The following is a 25836-nucleotide window of genomic DNA, read 5'->3' as shown; positions in this document are numbered from 1 at the left end:
TTTTCTTTGAGGACACTGTGTTTTTCCAGAGCGGCAGCTCCACGTGCAGCCAGTAGGGGGAATCGATTCCTCGCTCTGCCGCCGTCCTCTCCTCTCCTCTGCTCTGCTCTGCTCTGCTCTGCTCGCCTCCACTCCTCTTTCCCCTGCGTTCTCCCAGGTTGTAGAATCGCTGCAGCCCGCTGGTCTGCGTCTGGATCCCTCTCGCGCACACGGCCCGCTCAAGACCCTCCTACCGGCCGGGCTAAAGGGGAAGGAAGGAGGAGGCTGCCGCCGCCGCCGCCGCCGCTGCCTTTCGGACGAGCCCCCGCTCACCGCCCTGTCAGCGTAGAGGAGGAGAGAGAGAGAGAGAGAGAGTGCGAGCGAGAGAGAGAGAGAGAGCAACTGTGTGTCAGAGGGAAAGAGAATGAGGCAAGCTGCTTAGAGGAGTGAGAGAGCCGAGGAAGAAATAAGGAACACATTTTACAAGAGCAGGAAGAGGGAGGATCGCAGACGAGGGACTCCTTCTCTACCGGACACCTGGGACACTGTTACCGTGGGGGTTGTTTTTTTTCCCTCTCGCTGGAGCCCAGTGGATTGACTAACCAGCCGGTGGATTTTTTCTTTCTTCCTTTTTTTTCTAAAAATAACACATCGCTTCAGAAAAACCGGGATCATCTCTCCGTGTGTGTTTCTCCTGCCCTGCTCGCTCGCTCGCTCGCCCCACCGACCTCATCCCCGCAGACTGTGAGATTTCCTGTGCCTGTGCCTGTGCTCGCGCGTTGTGATCCTGCTCCGGGCATCCGTCGGCAAGCCGGTGCTGAGGATATCTCCCCCCCCCCCTCTGTCAAACAGGACGGCACGCAGCCACAGTCGGATCAGACTACAGAGGAGAGAGAGAGAGAGTGTGTGTGTTTGTGTGTGTGTGTGTGTGTGTGTGTGTGTGTTTGTGTGTGTGTGTGTGTGTGTAAGAGAGGGAAAGAGAGAGAGAGAGTCAGATTCCCAGTGTGTTTGAGTGCGAGGCAGATTAAAGCCCAGGCGAAAAAGACTGGAGTGAAACAGCTCAAATAGAGAAGTGAACCTACACGTCCTCTCCCCTTTCTCCTTGCCATCCCTTTTCCTCCTCCTCTCCTCCTCCTCCTCTTCTTCTTCCTCCTCTCCCCATTTTCCAACATCCACAGGACCGCCAGGGCTTCTGCCACCTGCGCCGCCTCACGTCTCCTCTTTCCCTGCTCTTCCTCTTACCTCACCCTTCACCACGCGTTACCCGTCCACAGCGCCAGCCGCTGACGGGGTGAGCGAGAGAGAGACGCCGCTCTCGGGTTCTTGCACTTGTGGAAATATTTTTTCTTTTCTTTTTTTTTTTTTTTTTGCCGACCGATCCGCCGGCGAGAGACTGTGTGAGCATCTGCAACCCGTCAGCTGAGGCTTTTCCGGACCGTTTCCATCGGGAGCCTAGACCTTCTCCGCGCTGCTGCCCCCCCCCCGTCCTCCCCACGCAGACCCTGCCTTCTCCCTGGAGGACTGGCTAGCGACAGAGTGGTTGCGGACAGTGAAGACCGGGAATTGCACAGCTCCTCCACTGCCTCTATCCCACTGCTCGCTGTTCGGCAGCCCCCACCCCGGTGTCACCATTCCCTGCCTCTGTGCTAAGGATTCCAGCTACATGGGCAAGCGATTGGAGCAGCAGCCAATGTACCCTCAGTACACCTACTACTACCCCCACTATCTCCAGACCAAGGTACGCTGCTGTCGAGCCCCACTCATCTACTCCCACACCACTTCCCCTGTCTCCCTCCCTCAACCCCCCCCCCCCCCAACCTCTCCTCTTCCACTGCACTCCATCCATCCTCCTCTCATCCCTGAGTGGAGACGGGGTTTGATGGATAGCTGGCCTTGGCTGTGATGGTTTCAGATGGCAGGTGCCTTGTTGCAGTTTAGATGTCTTTGTCAGTGTGTGTGTGTGTGTGTGTGTGTGTGTGTGTGTGTGTGTGTGTGTGTGTGTGTGTGTGTGTGTGTGTGTGTGTGTGTGTGTGTGTGCGTGTCCCTGAGTGAGGGGATCAGGGATCAAGGCTGGAGGCATTGGACCACTGTTGGTCCGAGCTACTTGAGCGTGACTGGGAGCTGCCCAGTGACCTCCATCCATCCATCACCTGTGAGCCGATGAGCTCTCGACGTGACACGCTGCGTTGGCGTGTGTTAATTAACGTGTTGAGTAGATTTTAGTTGCCTTTTGTTAAAGTAATAACTGACAGGCAGCTCCTTTTTTTTGTGTGTGCTGTCATGCACACAATAAATAACAAATGACAGAATTAGGGCCCAGATTTAATTTTGCTCTTGAAGCATTTTGCGAGGAGCTGAATGTAGGACGTTGTCTCGCTGCCACTTTTTCTGAAGAAACATTTATTTATGAAGTTGATAATTCACTCAAACAGCACAAAAGTCTCATTGCTCTGCTTTAAATAAGGGGGGGGGGGCGAGTCTGCTGTTCTGCTGTGATGTCAGTCAGTCAGTCAGTGTGTCTCCTGACGCTGAGCAGGCACGGCAGTCGCTGCCCCCCCGTGTGTTTGCTCTAGCTGCAGTATGCATCAGTGGCTCTGGGGATGGAAGCTCAGGCCCGGACCCCGGCGGCTGCCAGGACACTGGCTCTGGCTCTCAACCCAGACATCATCAAGGGATTAAAAAGGGAAGCCTTTTGGGGGATTACTCGGTTATCCCACCACATGTGCAACACTAATTTCTGCCCATTATTGTGATGGACAGTAAAGGGCCGAGCAAGATGCTCCAGGTGTGCAGTTGTAATACATATATATTGTATACTGTAGTATAAAAAGAACCATTCAGTACTTTAAAAACATGTATTTCAAATATTATTTCCCCTTTTCTTAAATACACATTTTCTGTCTGACAGGTTTCTGTCATTAAATGAAAAACATTTTTGGCTTGTCAACTTGTTCAAACTTTAGTTTGATATTTATTCAGACAAAGTTTTTTTTCTCATCGGAAAAGGAATCGAAAAAACGTATTGGTTCCAAAACTGGGCTTGTTTCATCCGCGGCACTTTGGAGCGTTGTATCTAACATTGCTCAGCAACTGAAAAAAGGGAATTCATCAAAAAGAGGGGGGAAATGTTTAAGAAATGAATGTATCAATAGATTCCATTGAGTTGAACCGCGAACCGGTGCAATTCCAGCAGGGGCGAGCGTCCTGCAGCTCCACCTGGCAGTCCACAAGCTCGCCCTGATTTATGGTTTAATACATTTGTGCTGCTGCCATATGGCTTCCCTCTCCCTCCCACCCTCCCCTACTCCTTCCATCAACCCCCTCTCGTATCGCAGAGTTACTCATCTCGGGGCCCTCTCAATCAGGGTATGCCCCGCCATTCCCCCCCTCCCCCCTCCCTCCCTCCCTTCCACTTTTCTTCTCCCCTCGCTTTCTGCCTCGCCTGCTCTGTTGCAACAGGGCCCCCACCGCCTCCTTCGCCGATGCCGCAGTTCACTCCCAAGGTCAGCGCCGATCCGATCTTGCCACCGTCAGCGATTGATGCATCCTTGAGCGAGCGGCTAGGGTGTCCTGTGTCATGCAAACGAGACCGGCACGGAGAGAGCGGGGGGGGGGGGTGGCGAGGCGCAGGGGGCACGAAGAGCGTACATTTCCGTTTATAAATCAGCCGCCGACATTCACATTAATTTTCACGGTTAGTTAGCATAGCCTGTGGCCTTGTGGGTTGATGTGATAGAGCCACAGATGGGGTCAGGGGGGAGAAAGGGGGTGGGCGGGGGTGGGGAGAGGCCAGGGTGTCGGGCGATGTGGCCGAGAGCGATCTCACACTCATTAATGATCATTGATGGCTCGATTACAGAGAGGGGAGAGGGGCCTTGGCCGGCAGGTTCACTTCACAGTCCACAAAATCACACACACACACACACACACACACACACACACACACACACACACACACACACACACACACACACACATATTCCTCAGCTCAGATTTACCCATCAGTCTCATATCACAGGTATTTTGGTTCATCTTCTTCGCTGCATTCTCAAGGTATAGCCTCATTCTCCCAAGAGATGTGGGCGGAGGAGGAGGAGGAGGGGGGGTACATATCTTGGAGTGATTGGGGGGGCGTAACTCATACCAAGGTATTGCCCTTCTCCTTCTATCGCCTCCGTTTTATGACACATATTTGAGATTCTATGCATAGAAAAATTGATAGAGCATCTGCGCCTGGTTACCACGGAGGACGTTACTGCAAACGAAAGCAGCTAAACATCGTCGTCCCCTCATCCCCCCTCTGTGTGTGTGTGTGTGTGTGTGTGTGCGTGTGCGTGTGTATTACTGTGTGTATCCTGATTTAATGGAGTTCTCTGATGCTGTCCAGCATGTGCTCGTCAGCCCAGATTAGAATGTGAAAGTCAGAGAATGAGATAAAACAATAACATTTGGCTTCCTATTGATTAGTGCAGCGGGGCGTAGCATGTGCTTCTCTTTAGCTGAATTATTGATTGCTGAAAGAGGATTTGTGTGTGTGTGTGTGTGTGTGTGTGTGTGTGTGTGTGTGTGTGTGTGTGTGTGTGTGTGTGTGTGTGTGTGTGTGTGTGTGTGTGTGTGTGTGTGTGTGTGTGTGTGTGTGTGTGTGTGTGTGTGTGTGTGTGTGTGTGTGTGTGTGTGTGTGTGCGTGCGTGCGTGCGTGCGTGCGTGCGTGCGTGCGTGTGCGTGTTAGCGTGTCTATGTGCGTGTGTGTGGTTGTGTGTTTGGCTTTTATTGGAGCTCATGGCTGGGGGGAGTTGGCAGGATGTGGCTCTGATGAGCGGATCCTTTAAAGGCCCTATTTCTGTCCATGCCCCAGCTGATCAGTCCACGGAGTCTTCTGCTGCTATTCGCCCCTTTTTTGCTCAGTGCGCGTATTCCCCATGTAGGTTTGACGTTCGGCAGCCGTTCACAGCTCGCCGTGCATTCAACTTTAATAATAGGTAATGGACGTGCATCATAAATGTGAAAATTACAGTAAAACGCCTCACGCCGGCCCCAGCTGGGACCCCCCCCCCCCCCCCCCCACTCATGAGAACAATTACAGCGCACGGATCAATTATTGTTGTTTTACGACGGCGTTTAGAAAAGGGAATATGCATTTCAACAAATGTGTGCACTAAGTGCCCGTTAGTCATAGCGTTGTGCTGTGACAAATTTTCTCTCAACGATAGGCATTTTCAGTTCCCCCGCTTCATTATGACATACACAACTCTCCAAAGGAAGATTACTGTTGCGATGCTGTTGGTTGACTTTAGTGTTGCTGTAGCAGAAGGTAAAGTACCTGACGCTGCTTTTACCGTTGTGCTGTTACGCCACTGATGGGCAGGGTCACGTGAACAGTTTTTAAGTGAATTGTTATTTATTTCTAGATTGATTTAGTTTTGAAGTTACTCTGTTTTATACTGTTTAAAACTTGAAAGGTCTTTTCTTTTTTATAAGCTGAGGCTGCACCCTAACAGCTGTTTAGAGGAAGTAACTGTTGTTTATTCTTAGATTTATTCACTTTTTCAGTTAGATAATTAGAGTAAGATGTACGGCTTCGATCTCTGCATGTATGTGTTTGTCAAAGGGTTTAACCTGAGCCAGGCCAAACAACCATACAGGGTTAGTGACAAACAACAAGGTCTTTTCTTTTGTATGCATTTTTTTAATGCACTGGTATCGGAATCGATATCGGGAGGGGAAAAATGGTATCCGGACATCTCTTGTCATTACATGCCTAATGTCAGCAACCTCACACACAGACGCACACAAGGATTCAATGCAACAGTATCTGGAGATGCACACACACACACACACACACACACACACACACACACACACACACACACTTGCACTGTGATCTGGGAGCGGGCAGACTGAGGTAGATTTAGCAGCGGCCAATGTCCCCGGCCTTAAATAAACACCAGTCAATAGATCCCTTTGAGAGGATCTGTGCCTGTATCTGCCCCTGCCATAGGCACCGTTTATACTCTGTCTAATTCTTTACAAATGGAGGGAAAGATGGAGGAGGGAAGGGGGGGGGGGGGCTTTGCAATGCATGTGAGAGGGGAAGAAAGACGGCGGGCGGAGGGACGGGTGTTCTCGGGAGGGAGGGGCCAGATAAAAGCGAGGAGACGGGGTTTGGTTACATTACACGAGTCGATCCATTGTGTTACAGAAATAACAACGGAGCCATCCAAATCCTCCTCTAATGCTTCGACAGAGGAGACCGGGGAATGGAGACAACAAGGGAGGAGACAGATATACATAGGCACGGAGGGCAGGCCCAATCAAAGGCAGAGCAGAGAGGGGGCCGTTCGCCGAGTCTTTCATAATATCAGTTATCAGTTGCGTAAAACTCTGCTCGCCGCTTAGTCCCCCCCCTGTCTCCGCCGATGTGGAACCGCTTTGAAGAGTTTATCAAGGGCTTTTAGGTTCTGGAGGAATACACTCCTTCTATTACATTTACCAAAGCCCGGTCCTGTTTTGAGTCTGCCACGATATGCTCTCATTAGCGCTAAGACGGGGGCAGCATAACTCATTTCCCCTACTCGTGCTCCTTGATACGTGCTTCACGACTGACTGCCCAAGACACAACACTGTCCCCGCTTCGCTGTAAATCTTTTACCCATCACCAACTCTCTCTCTCTCTCTGTTAGCGAGCTCTAATTGACAGACTTTTTTTAAGCGAGGGCACCGTCTCGCTGTCTTCCTTTTCATGTTTTGCCAATTCCTCACGTGATCAGGAGGCGTTTTTGCTCATTTATCAGCTAATAGGTCTTGTTCTTACCTGCTTGATCCGACCGTACACTCCCTTAATGTGCCACTGTCAGTCAGCGTGCGGCAGAAAGCTCCATCTATTTGCTGCAGACTGTGTGTGCATGCACTAACACACACACACGCACACACTACAGTAGGGGGGTTACTCTACAGCCCAGCCCCTATTTTGTACATCTTGACTTTAAGGTTGCATGTACATTAATGTTTCCCGCAGCCTCTCATAAGCCAAAAAGGGCAGAGTGCTGAGACCTGGCAGCTGCTTCTTCTTCAAACGTCCATTTTGATGGAAGAGCAAAGGAGGTGATGTACAAAGGAGACGGGAAAAGATACAGAGGCCGTTGTTGGGAGGAGGATGTTAGTCTGCAGCCGCGTTGGCGTTGTGTGTGTTGTAAGTAGAGTTCATAATATCGGCCGATATTAGCCTTTCGCGGACATACCGGTATCGGCCGATATGTTTAGAGCCTGATTTGAGCCTTTAAATGTGCATTTATGTAAAATAAATTAATAAAAATAAATAAAGTTCAATATATTTGGTTGTATTTGTATTTTCCATAGTTATTTATGATTAAGTTCATGGTTAAACTTAAATATCAAGCCTGGCCTTAGTCATAGTAGTTTGAAAACGACATTTTAGTAATCATTGACAGATTTAAAAAACGTGTCGGTATCGGGGATCTTGTGCTCCCAAATATCAATATCAATATGTTGCCCCCAAAATGCCATATCGGTCGGGATCTAGTTCTAAGCATACATAATGCATGAGTATGTGCGTGCAAATGTGTGCAAGCGAAGTCCATCAATGCGTTTGCACAATTATGGAGTTACGATTTGTTCCACAAATATGAACGTATGTGTGTGTGTGCAGAGGCAGTTTGCTTGGCGAGCGGTCAGGTGCTCATATATAGTGAAGGTCTCAAATCCAGGTCACACTCTCCCCACAACAGGCCCGTGTCATATCAGCGTGTCCTTGAGTGAGACACGCCGGACAAAGTGCCCCCCGCTCGCTCGCCGGAGGTCGCTGTGGAAATCAGCGTCCGAGATGAATGCCCGAAACATATATATATATATATATATATATATATAGAGTAAAAAAATGATGTACTCTCCTTTCCCCTCGACCATCTGGAGATAACGGGCGACTCTTCTCCTGTGTGCGGCGGGAGCGAGGAACTCCTACCTGTGCGGTGAAATGCGGCATACGGGGGAGGTACAGTGGTGGTGGAGTGAGTTTCAATCGGATGGAAAAGCGCGGTTAAGACACTGAATCCCCACCAGCTGCTGAAGATGCTGCTGTGAGGAGAGACGCGCACACACACGCACACACACACACGCACACACACACACACACACACGCACACACACACACGCACGCACACACTCCGAAAAACCCTCCCTGGGATCATGCACGTGTAGAATGAATGGCGGATTTTTCCCCCTCACCCCAGGTGGTCAGTAGCATCTCTGCATATCAGGCATTTTTTCAGGTGCATTAGAATTTTGTCGTCCCAGGATTCGGTGCCGTTCCTCTTTTGAGTAGGTGAAGTGAGACACTATATTTTTTGGAAGTATTCCCACAGAGGGGGGAAGGAGAGAGAGAAGGGGCACGCGGAGACGACATGAAGCGAGACAGTTTTCGAGCCAGATGAAACGACGACACGTGACGTGGTCTTCAATAATCCACCGACGCAGCAGGACTCTACAAATACAAATGCTTTTTCCCCTCTTTCTTGTTTTTCTCACTAGCATGTTTTTCTGTGACGTAGTATCTGCCCGGAGCTGTCGGCTCTGTTTCCCCCTCTCTCCCCTCCTCTTGCCTCTGAGGATGCGACGGTGCAGTCTCGGAATTTTGTCCCTTTTCATCTTTGAGATCTTTTTGGAGATTGATTCTTGCTCTTGCTTCTGCCAACTCTCCCCGTCATTTTTATATTCTCTTTCATGTTATCCCTCTTTGTAATGACTCTTTCCCATCCTCCGTTGCTCTCGCGCACCTCTCCCTCGATTTTCCGTGAGCCCCCGCTGTCTGCTGGCCATGTCGTCCTGCCATCTGCGCAGGACGGCATGAGACACACAGGCCCATTTCGACATTCAGAAGAGCTTCGGGGATATATAATACGAGCACACCTTTTTATTTGTTCTGAGTGTGGTGACTATTAGGAAAATATATCATTGTTAAGTCCATAAGTAAAGTTTGCCCAACATCTATTTGGCAACATCATCGCCAGCGTTTTCCAACCGAGTGCGAGTGAATAATGTTTAATCGGGGATTATCGGCTTTGTTGAAAAAGAGATAAAGGGATTTCAAACTTTGTTGAAACTTCGGTTGCTTCTGCCGAATAGATACTGAACAACGCGTCCGAATAAAAACAAACAGAAAAACCCGGAATTCTTTCTCTGTGTGGTTCAATACTTATATAAAATGCGACGCAGGAGGAAAACGGCACCCAAACAATCGAATATTTTTTTGTGGAAGTTAAGTGGGCCGAGACGTGAGGCCGAGCTGGTGGTAATGGATGTCAGGCTGCGAGTCACGTGGTGGCAAAAGTGCGAAGGAGGAGAGGGAGGAGAGGGAGGGGAGGAACTGCACCTTGTGAGAGGCAGGCAGACAGGCGGAGAAGAGCTTTTGTTTTTCCCGTGTAACTGAAGCCGGCGCTGTCTGCTGCCCTACCTTTGGCACGCCAGGCCATGTGAAGAATGCTCAGGTTGCGGGGGTATAGCAGCAAGCGGCTAGTGTAAGGCTAGGAGGAGGGGGAGGAGGTGGGTGGGGGTGACGGGGCTGGGCAGGGGGGGGTGGCAGCTTGACTCGCGTTCGCCGACTCAGACTCGGCCAAGGTAATTGCTCCTGCATTTTTAACGAGTGGCTGCTGCGTACACTTTGAGGAGCGGCCCACCAGAGGATCCCCCCGCGCGGCTCCATGCTGCAGCAGAAAATTGCCTTTTCACCTTCCTGACTGAGGGCGAACCGAGGAGACCGAAGCCTTCTTCGTATGTTCATACCTAATCAGACCCAAATGTCACTTGTACCGCCATAAGTGGCGCAATGTGACTGTAATGTGTGAGCCGAGTGAAGCCCCTTGAACATGTGAGGTGCTGTAAAGACGCCCGGGAGAAGAGAGAGGCCGCGCACACGGCGTTTTCACTCTCGTCTGGTTTCGGCTTGTTATCGGTGTATTAGTTTTCGCCGGGCAAAACCAAGAATGTCTAATAGGGATGAGTTCATAGTCGAGGCATTCCACCTGTGTGGGCGATGCTGCAAACCTAGTCCTGCAAAAGTGAGTTTCACAACAGCTGTTTTTCAGTCACGGACTCATCAGATTGCATCAGAACTGCGTCGGGACTTTCTCCAGAGTTTGTCGTTGACATAAGACGAAGGACTCAGTTGTCTGACTCAGACGCGTTCACAACAGCAGGTAAAAATTCCAGAAGATTCTGTGGCGTCTGGGGCGCAGCCTGCAGGAGACAATTTTACTACTGCAGGAGAAGTTCAGGAGAATGTCCAGACTTCAGTGCATGTCTGAAAGCAGCTAATGTCTTTAGTTTTAAAAACAACAACAACAACATATATATATATATATATATATATATATATATATATAATTATTATTATTATTATTATGAATCAAGTTTAGAATAAGAGACTGGAAAAAACCCTCCATAGAGAAAAAGAGAAGGATGGAAAGTCTTCCATTTAACTTATGACGTGTAGTCTGACAAAGAAAACCCTCCTGCCATGTACATCTCGTTTTGAGGAATTTGCATTTCATTTCCATTGTGGGCTGCACAAAAAAAAAAAAAAAAAAAAATCGATGACCTAGTGTCTTCACCTAGACATCCAGACGTGGAAACCCGAGGAGACACCGGCCACAGACATGCAAATGATAGTGTAACCTTACCACTGTGATTACTGCCGGAGCCCCTGGTTCACCCCTTCTCCTAAAAAAAACAAAAAACGTATACTGCCGCCCGCAACGTTGAGTCGGCACGGCAGCATGAGTAGTGGCAGGCGCAATGAAAATAGCGTGTCACGCGTTGCTTGAAAAATGGCTCCGCAGAAAGCCAATTCTGCCATGAATGAGGATAAGCAAATAGGCATGAGCGCTTGAATGGCTGCCAGTCCTGTCAGATCCCCCCTCTTACCCAGCCACAATGAGCTCCTATACAAATAAGGATACGTGCACCAATTTAGCGCAGCAGATGAACCTTGCGAAGCCTTGTCGAGCAAGTGGGGGGATTACCGAGAGCAAACAGGCCTTTCTCCCAGCTTTATTTGAGTTAAATGACTCAAGCCGCCCTCTTAGATTTTGCCTGAATGGTTCCTCTGGCAGCCCCCCGTTTTCCACCGCTCCGGACCACTTGTGAGGCACCAACACGTGTGCATTAGTCAGCGCATGGAGAGGAAAAAGCCCACGAGTGAAAACTCAGTGGGACAGGTAGGCGGCGTGAATTAGATCGCGAGGACACCGATGCCGAGCGCGAGCCAAGGCCGGAGAGTCGCAGACCAGCGTGAATGGAGAAGAGAGGAGCGGAGAAGCAAGCCCCTTCGGCGTGACAAGAGTCCAGTCGGAGGAGGGATTATTATTCTTCACCGGTAATTAGTAGCACATAAACAGCCAGTGGCAACAGAATAAAAAAAAAAAAAAAGTGTCACTGTGATATGTGGTCTCCATACGAGACGCCGGGTCCGTTCCCCTTTTCAATAGTTAATCATGTCGCCTCGCAGACTTCCCCCTGTGCGCACACGGGGAGGGGGAGGATGTCAGCCTCGTCGCAGACCAATGCCTGCAAGTGACAAGGCTGTCGGAGGGGTCTGATGCAGACCACCGTGGTGTCCCCCTGTACGATCCACAGTTAGGGAAATGGCTGCCTCCTGTCCCTTCCTCTTGTCCGCTGAATTATTAAGGTTACACCATGAGGGTTTGTGTGCGAGAGAGAGGTAATGCATGCAGGAATCGATGCGTGTACCTGCCTTTAAGGAAGACGAATCGTACGGAGGGTTATTATGAAGCAGCACGACTGAGATATTTGGTTAACCGGTGCACTTTGCCGAATGGAAAAGATTTGGAATCGGAGCCAATTAGACAAACCTCTTCAATCACTAGAAGGGGGTAGGACCCCCTAAAACAATACATTCGGAGAAATTGAACCGTTGGACGAAAACCACCCCTCCCCCTCGACTGTCTGGGTTTAGAGAATGCCTTAAGTTAAAACTGGAAAGGAATGCACAAGTGAGTGCTAAGACGGGTGCTGGCCTGTGACAGGGACTTTGAGCAATGGACCCTTTAAAGTGTTGAATTGTGGAGCGTACGTCCAGATGGTTGTGTGAGGATCTGCTGCTTGTGGCACAATGAACTCCAGCTTGAGCTTGAGGCCAATGGGATGAATGTGGGGCGGACGGACGGACGGGCGGACGGGCGGACGTGACATTGACCCCTTGCTCACTACTGAGTGATGTCTATGTGCCCTGCCCTTCACCTGGACATCTGTATGGACCGTCCCCTTCCTGGACAAAGAGACATGCCCTCAAACAGGAAGCTGTAACTTGGTATATAATGCCTCTAAGTTTTGATGGTTTCCATGAAAAAGGTAAATCCGCGTCTTCATTATTAAGTTCCAATTAAAGAACCAAAGTATAAAAAAAAAGAAAAATAAGTCTAACTTTGTGTCTGTATTAAAACATGCAAAAACATTACAGGTACAAATTTTGAATAAATGCAAACTTTAGCATTAGAGTACTTCAATATTCGGTGAATACTGATGTTTTCATCTTCAGCGTACTTTTTAGTTTTTGTCCTTGGGCTCTTAATGAAAATGTTGAGAGAGAGAAAAAACAAAAACAAAACACAGCGGCTCTGAAAGACGGTTAGTTACTCATTCCCTGTCTGCGTTCCCTCTCTCTCATTAGCCGTCTCGAGGACCCTGTGGAAGACTGGTATCCATTATTTATTTCGAGCCCCCCAAAAAACAACAGCTGCACGCTTGTGTAACCGCCATATGTTTGGCTTCCTCCGACATATTGGGGCGGAATCGGGCCGTATAGGGAACTTTATACCAACCCAACGAGATCTATATCAAGCCCCCCGAAGACATGCTGATCCTGAATTCCCCCCCCCCCCCCCCCCCCCCCCCCCAGTATATCAATGAAAAAACTCACCCGAAACCTCGACGGTGAAAACTTCAACTGCGTCGGGGGCAATGAACAGCGGCACCTCGTAGCCGAGCTGTTTTTCGGATGCTCCAGCGCCACTGGAACCAGGAGAGCGAGGGGGAGAAAGGGTCACGTTAGGATTCGGCCGATAAAGCAATAAACCCTTGTAGGAGCTGCAGTCGGCGCCGTTCAGAGCAGATTCTGTGTCCTCAGCACTTTGGGCCCGCAATTAATCACTAAGCTGACATTACCCTGCCTGCGAACGTTGGATAAACACACCCCCCCCCCCCCCCACCAACCCCGCCACAGACCCCGATGTAATCGTTCGGACAACTGTTGACGCTCTCTCTCTCGCTCGCAGAAATGTTTAGGAATGCTGTGTCCCAGTTACGTGGACTTCCTGTCGAGCGCGGGACGATCTGCTGATCTTTTTAGTAGCAGCTAGCGGCCTGACAGCCAGCCGGAGCTACGGCAGGCCCCCGCCGCCGCTCCATCATTCCCCACTCGTGGGTTATGGAGGACGCTTGGCTCTCATGGCTGATGTGCGGCAGCATTAAGTAGCATGTCGCATCTGTTTAACCCTTGTGTGTGTGTGTGTGTGTGTGTGTGTGTGTGTGTGTGTGTGTGTGTGTGTGTGTGTTTGGCATAGTACACGTCGCGGCTGGTGCGACCGCTCGGCAGTTGCCACAGTGATTTGCGAAATGGGAACCCGTCCGAGCCCGGTGAGGCTTTATTAAGAGGATTGCTGGCAGCGGGCTGCCGTATCGTTACCATAGCAATAGTTGCCAATGGTGTGTGCGCTCACCTAGCCCTCTGTTTCACCGCGGGTCAGACCAGGTTACAATAAGGTAACCGCCGTGACAGCTCCTCTTCCTGTTAAAGACCGAACCCATAGCCAGTTATAGTTATATAACTGGTTATGGGTTTGTCAGACCAATTGCATGTCAACCTTTGTTTATGATTTCATCCATAGCACTTTTAATAATTCCGCCACGTTGTCTCATAAGCATGATTAGCTGTATTAACTTCCCTTTTCCAATGTCAAGAATAGACTTTAATGCTAATTCGTTATAACTTAATACTGAATACTACATAAACTAAATTACTAAAATCTACGGAACCCCGACTACAATCCTTACTTCGTCGTCTATCATCAAAATTCAGCGAATGAGAGTTAGTTCATCGGACATGAAACTTCTCGTACACACGTTCACAGCATGTGAGAAAAAAAGAGTTCACACACTTTTTCAGCCCCAACATACACACTGACCCACATTATCATGTGCATACATAAGAGCCGGAGAGGAAACATGAGAGAGCAGGACGCTTATCGTTGAGGAAGGAGGCGTGGGGGGGATGGTGGTGTGCTGGGGGGGGGGCCTGTATGTGAGGAAGGGTGGGAACCTTTTAGAGTTCACCGAGTTCACAGGAGGGGACCGACACACAGCTTCCCCTCCTGCAGCCTCCCCTCATTTCCCTCCCTCCCTCCCTCCCTCTCAACCATAGCTGATGTGAATAATTTATGTCATATAATTTATCTCTACCTCTCCATCTCATTCAGTCACAAACACACACACACACACAGACATGCAATGATCTACTTCACCACTCAAACACACACACACACACACACACACACACACACACGCCAGGGGGTTGGGTCCGGGGGCTGGTGTGGAGTGAGCAAGCTGGAATCTGCACAGAGGGAAACCTGATAGGCATCCCCTGTGCCAAACACATGAGGTCACCCTGACTGACTGACTGGTGCCGCCTGCCAGCCTCCATCCCCTCCACCAGCGTCGGATTGAAACCTCGCCTCGCTGCCAAATCGACTGCAGGACGCGGGAGGCTCATGCATATCTGGAAACTACGGGAGGGCCCCTTTTTATATGCCCTTTACGATAATAAAGCTTTCCTAAATGGCCGTGCAGAGGCTGAAAGAATAACCTGGTGGAGTACAATTACTGAGCGGAATGCTGCTCATGTTGAGACGTGGGAATGTATAAATATACTGTATGCCAACATCCAGACGTGGCGAGAAATTAGCAGTTAAGACAGTTTCATACAGGTTTCAAACAAACTCCCGGTTTAGACAAATTCAATTGTAAGGGATTATTTTCATTATCGATTAATCTGTCGATTATTTTCTCTATTATTTGATTGGTGAAAAATGTCAATCGTGTCTCCCAAACCCCAGGATAATGTTTTGTTTTGTCCACATTTCAAAGTTATGTATAGTCTACTGTCACAGAGGAGCAAATAAACCAGAAGATATTCACATTTAAGCAGCTGAAATCAGATAATTTTGAAAACTACTTGAACCAATTAATAGATTATCAGAATAGTTGCCGATTAATTTAGTAGTCGACTACTAATCGATTAACTGCTGCAGCTCTAATTATTATTATCAACATTATGGTTGAACAGTTCTGGCATTTGAACTTTTTTTCCCCCCCTTTGAACAAAGTTTTAAGATTTGCTTAATTGTTGCCTGTTGAAAACATGTCTCACCATCGGGCCACTTGTGTTTCCTGCCACGTCTTCCTTCAGACGCCGCAACGTCCTCAGATCGCAGCAATTTCTTTGGTTGGTATCAATGTTGGGGGAAGTTTTCACTCGACAGCAGTACTTTGCCACCGTTCACAGAGAAGTGTATATCAGAAGGTTTTATCTGAGTAAAAATGAGAAATAAAGTCTAACAAATCAACAGCAAATCAAGAAAGAACCCGAAACTTGTTTTGAACTTTTGCAACAACTTTATGAACTACAAGGGCACACGTCTCCGCCAAGGCCTGACGGTCCCTTTTCAATCCATTCAATTCAATGGAGCTGCATCAAATTGCCCAACTCATAGACGTCAGTCCCCCCGTGTTTCAGCAGTTCAAGATCCATGATTTATTTTCTGGGAAACCAGTGAAAATGTTTTGGAAAAAATGCCATATCCAGGAAGTGATAGGAACAAGTCCTGGATCTGTCCTTTTTGTTTGGATCCAGGCCACAAGTCAATGGGTTCTCTCTTGGTCCGAGTCCCATCCCAAAACGTTTTCGTGGAATAGTTTTTGCGTAAATCCTGCTGACAATCAAAACAAATGAGCACGCGGAACAGCGTCTTGACGACGGGAAACGATTCGTCTGCGAGGGTCTGGAAACGGTGCACCAAACATTTCGCAGCAAAGTTTGCCCGTCCGTGCGCGAGTGAGCGCGATACACAATACGCTCTGCAATCTCTCAAAAAGACGATGGCTACGACAGATTGGAATCTCAAAATGGAAAACGTGCGGCAGCCGTGAGCTCCGGGGGACTCGTCTTTTATCCCCGAGCAAGCTCTTTGAAATAAGCACCCAAACCCAAACACGACTGTCGACTCCGAGCGCTGGTCCCCGAGACGACCCTAAGCATGTGTTCTTTAGATCCCGGCTCCTGTTCTGTTGTCACACGAGCATGCAACATGGACACCTGCATTCACTCAGTCCGACTAACACACACACACACACACGCACACACACACACACAAGCACACATTCTTTCTGGAGCACATGCACACACACACACACACACACACACACACACACACACACACACACACACACACACACACTAGCACACATTCTTTCTGGAGCACATGCACACACACCGGACACACACACACACACACACACACACACACTAGCACACATTCTTTCTGGAGCACATGCACACACACACACACACACACACACACACACACACACACACACACACACACACACACACACACACACACACACACACACATACACAAGCACACATTCTTTCTGGAGCACACACACACACACACGCACGCACACACACACGCACACACACACACACACGCACACACACACGCACGCACGCACGCACGCACGCACGCACGCACACACACACACACACACACACACGCGCGCGCGCGCGAAGCCTCCCGCCCCCACACGACACACACGGCGGTCACCCCTGGCTCTCACGCAGCTCATGTTCTCCGCAGATCATGTCAAAATGGCCGCGGGTAATTGCGCTGGCGCGGATTTGTTGTTTTCGTTGGCGGTCATCAACAAGCCCCCGTAATGTCTCCGACAGAGGTGATCACTGTTGCACGCTCCACTAATCTACATCGCAGCGCTCGCAAATGTGCTTTTGTCCCCATTGTCAGGATGAGTGTTTGGGTTTTTAAGAGAGGAAACAGTGTAATTTGAGTAATTGTATAATCACAGTCCTGGTCATATGGTTTAGCGATACCGTTAAAAAATGGATGGCTTTGGGGCGAAAAGTAAATGGCTGCTGATAAATGTAATTCAAAGTCTGCAGTTATTTGATGTAATATTACTCTTTATAGTGCTTATTATAGTTTTTTTTTTATAGTGTAACCAACACAGTTGTGGAATGAAGCGTCGAGGGAGACGTCTGGCCAGCGGACACCTGTACTGTACTAAAGCGAGAACACACAAGACCTAAACCTAAAACACGATAATGACATCGCAGCTGGTGAAACATTTACACCAAAGCACCAGGCATTTAACATTCACGCCTCCGTCACCGAGCAGAACGAGTCGATACCAGACCCTCTCTGCCTGCGTCCGCCTTTATTTTCCTGCCTGTGAGCATGAGATCTCCGCCGGGGGGGGGGTGCCCCCCCCGGAATGCTGTTTCCAAATGTTTTCTTTTCCTCTTTCCTTTTTCGAGAACTACCCTGAATGACCCCCCTTTTCCTTCGGGGAACTGACTCCCGCGACTCATTTGAGGTTGGGTGAAGTTTTTAAATAAAGCCGTGGCTTGCGGCGGCGATGTATGTACGCTCGCCCCGGGGGCTCGGGCGAGGGCCCTGACGCGATCGTGTTTCCAAACAGCGCGCTGGCGGCTCACCATCGCGTCCGGTGCCTACATATAAAGCAGGCTGCGCATGGAGGTCGACCACGGAACGAGAGGGAGAACGGCAGATGTTAGTATACACTGCGACACATTGTATATTCGTTCATTTTCCACCGGGAGCCTGTTTTAACCTCAAGTATGTTGTGTTTTTGTGTGATTTCATTGCAACCCTACAGCTCTGGTTTGGTTGTTGATCTCCTGTGACTGTGCACAGTACATTTATTCAAACTGTGCTCGGAGAGTCGCTCTCTGAAGATTTTTTGGTTGCGGCCCCCCCCCCCCCCCCCGCTTTTTAAAAAAATGTAGTCTTTCTCTTCGCACGCACGATGGATCGAACGAGAGATTCCGTCTGATTGCGTCCGTGTTTGTTTCCTCTTCCTGTTTAGCGGCCTTCAGCTCTGCGGAGACGCGGCTGAGTTAATGGAGAACGTCAAACAGCAGCTTGTAGCGCCGCATTGGCTCTGACCCCGCGCAGATTGGGGAGTGACCCCGGTGGCGCTGCCCTGAACCTGCGGCTGGAATCCAATCTCCTCGCCGGGGACATGATGCATGTTTTAGCGGCCCGGTTTGATGACTTTGCCCCCACCCACCTCTCCCCTCCTGCCTCCTCCAAAGTGTCCATCATTCCCCTGATAAAACCTGGTTTGTTTCCACCCGTGACGACCCGGGTGAGGAGGGGGGGTTGTTTCTGGCTCACTAACGGCGGTGGCACATTTGTCTAATCACGTTAGACCTTTCCTGCCCGGCGCTCTTCAACCGGCTGGAGACAGGGAAATTGGAAAGAAGCTTTTTTTTCTTTTAGAAAAGGAAAAAAAAAAGAAGATGAAGGTACCTGCTGTAAATATCGAAAAGAAAATCTACATGAAAAATCTAAATTTACATGTTGAGATTGTTTTTAGGAGTTGACGAGGTGACTGAGGGGACAGACATTAAAAAACCCACGGCGGTTCGATAGGAAAATATGTGCTACTCTGAATCTCTGCATTACGATGAAATCAATAGGACCTCATTACATTTAAATGATCATTTCAGATTTAGCACCTTTTGAAGAGGGGTTTGGTTTTATCATCTCGATACGCCCGCGCCCTCGTCTCGGGGCTCTCGGATCGCACTTACTCTTCTTCCAATTACAAGCCGAGGAGAGAGAAATCGATGGCCACAGACAAGTGACGGTGTTGAAGCATTTTTGAGGGGGACGCTGAAATCGCGCGGGGAGAGGGGGGGGGGGCGAGCGATAGCCTAGTTGTTTAATGAGTCATCCAAAGAAGTGGCTTCTCCACACCTGTTTGTTTCCCCCTCTCCATTTGGGGCCTGTGCTGTCCCCCCCGTCGGCGGTAATTGTCTGGAACACACCAGCTCCCGTCGTCTCATGCTGGGACGCACTAGTGCCTGAGCAGAGAGGAAACGGAATGGAAAAGTGAATGTCACATGGTTATCAGTATCGGCATCAGTAGACACACACACATCCATACGCTGCCCTCCATCTGATTAGTTCATGTGCAGCATTCCCATGCACAAATAAATAAAATAAAAATACATAAATAAAAAGATGGTGACGGTAATTGTAATGAGCCCAACAATTTACAGACGAGTCTAGTAAAGGACTCGCGTGTTTCTCCTGCTGGAATCATTTTTTACAACCAATTAGACGACAGCCAGATTTTCAACTTAAAAAAAGAAATATTGTGTTGTTTCGGTTGATTAAACTCTGCAGCATATCGTCGTGGCAAACGGCCCAACGGAGTCTGGCCGACACAACAAGGTGCAGGTACAGTGGAGGGGCGTAGGTATCACTGGGAACTTCAGTTTACGTGATTGACAAGCACGTGACACATGAATGACATTTCTCCCTGAGTGGAGGAATTGAGCTAAAAGTTAACTTGCCTTCATTTGAAGGACGAGTGCAGATGAGGTGACCATCTTTGTTCGACGCGCGCGCGTGCTGTCACTTCCTGCCGCCGTGTTTGCATTGATGAAAAGAGACTGTGGTTGGTGCAGGACAGTATTTACCATGATTTTTGGAAAAAAAGCAACCAGACCTGAGGCGTTTTAGAGAAACTGTGGGGGGGGTTGTTGTCAGGAGAAAAGAAGACATCCAAAAGAAACGCAGGGTGTTGTTCATTAGAAAAGGAGAATGGGGGAATGGGTAATGAGAGAGTAATGGAAGAGGTTTGAGTATTTGTAGTGATAGCAGCGGATTGAATGATTGCAAAAGCGTACAATGGAATTAAAAAGCAACATGTGGAAATTGTGTTTCGATCTCGGTTCGATGGGAGCGTCGCGAGATTACAATCGCACATTAGCGACGCGCCGGGCGTCGTCGGCCTATTTTTCTACTGAGAGCACCGAGTTAATCCTGTTGCTAGTTTCATGGTGGCTGGCAACCTGAGGATTTAGAATGAATAGAGTGGAATAGAGAAACGACTTGAAACAACGGCGGACGAGTCCGTGAAATATTTTCGACGAGCAGGAAACGAGGGAGTGTAGTGCAGGGACGTGAAAGATGAAGACGTGTGTGTGTGTGTGTGTGTGTGTGTGTGTGTGTGTGTGTGTGTGTGTGTGTGTGTGTGTGTGTGTGTGTGTGTGTGTGTGTGTGTGTGTGTGTGTGTGTGTGTGTGTGTGTGTGTGTGTGTGTGTGTGTGTGTGTGTGTGTGTGTGTCTCTTATGTTAACTGTCACACGTGTGAAGACATTGCATTATATTACATTATTAAAAATGGGGTGGATTATATTTTTCCGCCTATATGAAATTAAAATAAAATATAATATCGATGTATATCGTGATGTCTTGAATTTCTCGGCTCTTCAATTGAGCAGTTGGCTGCAGATCACGACATCCAATGGAAATTGTTTTTCACACATTGATTTAAAAAAACTTCCATAAATCCAGAGTAGCTTTGTTGGTATAGCAATTTCTCTATTAGAGGTTTACAAATGTCCTCTGTTTGATTGTATATGTATCATATTGAGATCACCTTAATTTCTCATTTTGTCTTTTTGCTCCTTTCCTCTGATCCCAATGAATTCTGCAATGTGCAATCGAACGCAAACTGCTCCACGCTGCGCCGATAAATAAATGTACGGAAAAATCTGCGTAGTACATAACAGTGCAAAACGTATATATTCTCTAAAAGCCTCAGGCGGCGGTCGCGCACTCTTCAGGTGTCCTCGTCACCCGGACGCCCGGTTTGAAGGGTGGACGCGCATCCTGCCACTCTCTGGCTCTCGGAGCGTGTGGAATGTGGCCTGAGCGGAGCCGCGGGCTCCGGCGTGCGTGTGGCTGCTGCACTTCAAGGTGCTCCTTGGATTTCAGTAGGGGCCTTTTAACTTGAAACCAAAGAGAGGCGAGTCAATTTTTCTCAGTTTGTCAGAGAGGGGGGAAAGAAAAAAGAAAGAAAAAAAACCAACAACCACTAGCTGCTTTTGTTTTTCCTCCCAGCAGTGCTGCGAGTATTAAACCTGCCCCATCTTAGAGCCAATTTTAATTATTTGCAATCTACAAATTGGATAAACGGAGTAGCAGTATCTCCCCCCCCCCCCCCCCCCCCCCCCCCCCCACAACACACACACACACACACACACACATGAAAGACGGATAGGATAATGCGCGGTATTAGATTACAACTTGCAACATGCGTCTGCCCTCAAGGTCAACCAATTCATTCCTGCCGTAGAATTTATTGCCTGGTAGTAGCTCCGGCGATGAGGTGCTATGAACCTTGAGCTCATGTCTATATAGCAGGTCTTCGAAGACCTTAAACGATATACATGTGTGTGTGTGTGTGTGTGTGTGTGTTGGGGGGGGGGGGGGGGGGGGGGGGGGGGTTAATGTTCCCAGGACCATCACCTCATCATAAATACTGTAAGTCTTTGAGACGGTGCCAATGGGCCGTAACTCGCAGGAGGGAGTGACAGCAGTGCTGCGAAATTAGGTGCCCATCAAATGTGACTCCTGGCGATTGTCACTACTTAAGATGTATTAGACAGCGGGAGGGGGGGGGGGGGGGGGGGGGGGGGGGGTTTTGTTGGTTAATGTACGTTAGGCCAACCGCCGAGCTCCAGCTTGAATACAGCAAAGGAACACGCCGTTTGCTGTCTCTCTCTTTCTCTTGTCTCTTCCCTGAACAATTCTTTTCCTCCCTCGAAGTTTGATAAACCGGCAATTTCCACAGTCACAGCAAATATGCAACAAGCTGTAGTTGTGTCAGCAGCATAACAACAAGACAACAGTCAAAATGTCATATTAGTAACAGATCTACAGTGTCAATTATTCACCATCGCATCTCAAAACAAAACTAGATTATATAAATGATCAAAAATACGTTCCTAAAGCGCTGAATGTACATAAGGTATTTATGTATACATGAAGAGCCTTATTAATAAAATATAATGGGATAAAGAAAAAAAGAAAATTGTTTACCAACTACAGAAAAATACTCATTGGTAACACACCAATGAATTAGGTTTGTTCAACTCAAAGTTAACAAGTTAAGCCAATTGATAAGTTTAATTTGATTAATTCAAACTTGATTAACTCAAACTTCAAACTAATTTGTGCGTTACCGATTGAACGTATTATTCTTTTAAGTTGGAAAGCAATTATCCTTTTTCGGTGAAGAGAGGGAAACTGTTTTCCAGATTTTTTTATGTGGATCTAATGCAGCAGGAATGTGGACAGGACATGAGGACTATCGCATCTCAAAGATGCTAAGACCGACTGCTGTGTCCCCTGAGGGAGAGAAGTTTGAACAAGACACTTTTTCTTCTGCCAAGTTGTCGTCAGTAATCAAAGATTCGGCCAAAAGCTTTGTCTAAAATTAGTTGTGGGAAGTAAAAAAACCCCCCACAAAATAGACGTAACCGCGTGTGCTGAAGTCCAAAGATTTAGAACTCCTGAAAGACTTCATGAGCTCTTTCTTTTTCTTTTTCCGACGGCCTCCACATTGTTCTTTTTGTTTCTCATCTCAAACCGTCATCGCGGGTCATAAACTAGTCTGGATGAGTTGAACAAAGCTGCGGGACGAGACCCCGGACCGACGCAGCCTATTGGAGCTCTGCACCTATTGGAGCTCTGCACCTATTGGAGCTCTGCACTACCCCGGCTGCAGCCGTCACCACCCACGACACATCAAACATGTCTACGCTTTTATAAACGTTTTTTCTTGAATGGTCTCCACCTCGACAGCTTTACTGTGAATTCTACCATGGAGACTGAAACAGATTGATGAGTTTTAATAGGCGATCTGATTGTTGGGGGATTGTTGTGGTGTGAATCGGGCCGCCTGCGGGACGTGGAGCAGCCTGCGCGCAATTAATTATGCGCGTCCCGCACCTTCTTTCTCAACCCAAAACGAAGGAATGCCGCCCTGGCTGCGTTTCTGTGTGTGGTACGCCTCACTTCTTTGTCATCTGCGGCGACACTTAAATTATTTTCTTCTGAAAAAAAAAAACCCCAGCGCGAGGCTCATTGTGATGGTAATGGTCCATCCACGGTCACGGGCAGACGCCTTCACATTCATTCCCAACAATGACTCTCCTGTCTTGGTATTTAAGAGGTGGTCTGCTGCTGGCAGACGACCCGGGCCGAGGAGTTTCCTGTTCATGTGGTAATCCGTGTGACGGTACAATTGAGCGAGCAGCGTTCTCTCTCGGAGGCCCGGCCCCGGCCGCATTCAGCCAGAGAATGGGCGGCCACACACACCACAACAATGACAGTCGGCCGCTATCATCTCATGAGAAGTCTCCGTTGGAGGGTAAATAAATAGTTTAGGAACCTTTTAGCGAGTACAATGGGCCAGACCACCGCTGATTCTCATCTTTGATGTCTCCTCTGCTTGCCCTGGCTTATGAAAATATAACATTTGCCTGGGAAACGAATGTCGAAAACCCAATTGTGTTTTGTTTCTTTCCCCTGAAAGAGAGGCCTTTGTTGGCAGTGAATACAAAATAAAATAAAAAAATGAAGTGGGATTATTTTCATCTTGCGAGATTTGAATCGGTGGAGTGAATAAAGCTCCGCTAATGAGCTCTGAGATCCAGCCACTGTTTTTTCAAGTGCTTGCGAAATTGTGCGAATTAAACTCGAGGGTGACATCGTGAGAAGGACAAGAAATGGAAAAAAAAATATGAAAATTTGCAAAAGGAGGGAGGAGGAAAAAAATAAAAGAGACTATTGCTACCGCAGCAATTGTCAGTGGGAAGAAGCACAGCCCCTTGAGTTTGATTCGTAACGTGGTTGGATTGGTGATGGGGGACAAGCCTTTTCCTGAAATTCGTTTGGCATCCGGGCTTCGGGGTGACGCTGAATGAGCCATTTATGAATAGATACTGTACATAGACTGAATGCTGCGAAGACTGAATGCTGCGAAGCATTAGATAGCTCCGATACCATGCGTCCCTTCCTGATGCCGATTCTGATACTAGGACTTTTCCTATCGGCCGATGACGAGCACTGATTAAGTTTCCCGGGAGAAGGGAGATTCCAGTTTTGCCATTTCCGACACGGGTATCGTGATGGGAACGCTCTTTCTTCACGCACACCTTCACATTGGAACCTTCGCTCTTCACTGTCGACCTTCCATAAAATGGGGGAGGGCGGGGGAAAGGAGCGACTCCGGTTTCCTTTGAAGGCACGACGCGGGCCGATAGCATCGCGGTTGAATTTGTTCTAACCTGCTTGAACCCAGATGGCCAGAGTCGCTGAAGCAGGCGGTCAGGCAAGAGGGGAACATTACACCACTACACTCACCTGTTCCACGGCGACTTATCTCATGAATAGATCACACGACCAAGGTCCACACAACTCTTCTCTTCTGGCAGACGTCCGCGTCCCTTTAGTTTTCTCTCTCCGTCTCTCCCTCCTCCCTTCTTATTTCTCACACATCCCCCCGCTCTCGCCGGCCCGCCCGGCCGCGCTCCCCCCTTTTTTCATTTGTCACGCGACTGTGACACTTTTGGATAAAGCTCCGCGCCCGCACTGATTGAACCCTTGCTTGCGAGAGCTGGGAAGCACAGATCATTCCCCTTTGGTTTCCAGTAAGTCATGGGATTGACAGCTCGGGATGCTCTGCCCAGAAGAGGCCGGCCCTCTTCCTTTAAATCACTTTGAGGAGCGCGGCTCGAAGAGTCACTAGCTCGGCCGTCATGCCAATATGCCAGACGGACAGAAATACCAAACGTGCAAGTTAAATAAAAACCTGACGGACAGGAAAACCAAACTATGATACAAGTAAATCCACATTTTTAAGGTGCACGGATGCAAAAGCGGTGATGCCAATGATGTTACGAGGCGGCACTGTTCTGATCTTGACCCTGAGTAAAACAATCCGCGTCGCCGTCTGCCAGAGACGGCGTTTTCTTGCAGTATGGGAGCTCGGGCCTGGAGGAGCCAGACGGACACAGGGATTTTTTTGTGTTGAGTAATGCTGATATTCCTTCAAGGGGGGCGGGTTGCTTAACACACTGTACCGAATCTGGCACACTTCCTCTTTGGCCTACTAAACTCTGCTCAACACTATGTAAAATCTCCCCAACGGCTGTTAGACAAGGAGGAGGGAAGGGGGGGGCCGGGGAGGAAGAGACGCTCGGAAGAGAAAGACGAGAGAGGAGGAGGAGCTGGGAGGACGAGCAGCCAGATGAGGATTGGGACGGATTAGGAGATGGATGAGAGGTGACTGGAGGGATTGGAAAAAGGTGAGGCGAGGATGGGTGGAGGACCGACAGGGGATGGATTCAGTTATGGAGGGGCAGAGAGAATAAACCACACAAGAGGAGGAACAGGGTCCACATCAGTGTTATATACGAGCTACTGGGGCCGTGAGGAGTCTTTCATCCCAAATCCGCCATAGACCAGATCGTCTCATTTCCCCAAGGGGACGGTCCCCGGACCGGGACACAGTCGTGTTGACGTAGCTTTAGATTTCAGATAGTGTGACAACAAATGCTTTTGCTGAAGACACAAGATCACTTTAATATCTTGCTCTTTTGCTCCCCCTTCATTTGAAAAAAGAAAACATTCTTGTTGGTCTGATCACC

At 48.7% G+C, this 25836-nt stretch overlaps 1 protein-coding gene and 1 long non-coding RNA gene across 7 annotated transcripts in view; one reads left to right on the top strand and one right to left on the bottom strand.

Moving 5' to 3' along the window:
- rbms3 (RNA binding motif, single stranded interacting protein) overlaps window positions 1-25836 on the top strand; it is a 243058-nt gene that overhangs the window by 70983 nt on the left and 146239 nt on the right. For 2 of the 6 annotated variants that reach the window (XM_035620613.2, XM_035620612.2), the window contains exon 1: window positions 310-1717. The exons of the other annotated variants lie outside the window; for them this stretch is intronic. In XM_035620613.2, coding sequence (XP_035476506.1) covers window positions 1643-1717 — 75 coding nt within the window. In that variant the 5' untranslated portion in view covers window positions 310-1642. Of the gene's footprint in view, window positions 1-309; window positions 1718-25836 lie in introns of those variants that run through there. 6 annotated transcript variants of the gene reach the window in all.
- Window positions 177-24846, bottom strand: LOC118292000. Its single transcript, XR_004786800.2, has 4 exons — window positions 24551-24846; window positions 19086-19192; window positions 12929-13020; window positions 177-316 (listed from the first exon to the last, which is right to left on the bottom strand). It is a non-coding gene; the product is annotated as an uncharacterized LOC118292000 (long non-coding RNA).

Source organism: Scophthalmus maximus, chromosome 22, assembly GCF_022379125.1.
Source record: "Scophthalmus maximus strain ysfricsl-2021 chromosome 22, ASM2237912v1, whole genome shotgun sequence".
Lineage (NCBI taxonomy): Eukaryota > Metazoa > Chordata > Actinopteri > Pleuronectiformes > Scophthalmidae > Scophthalmus > Scophthalmus maximus.
Note: the sequence above shows the minus strand (reverse complement) of the source record. Positions and strands in the feature narration are given on the sequence as shown.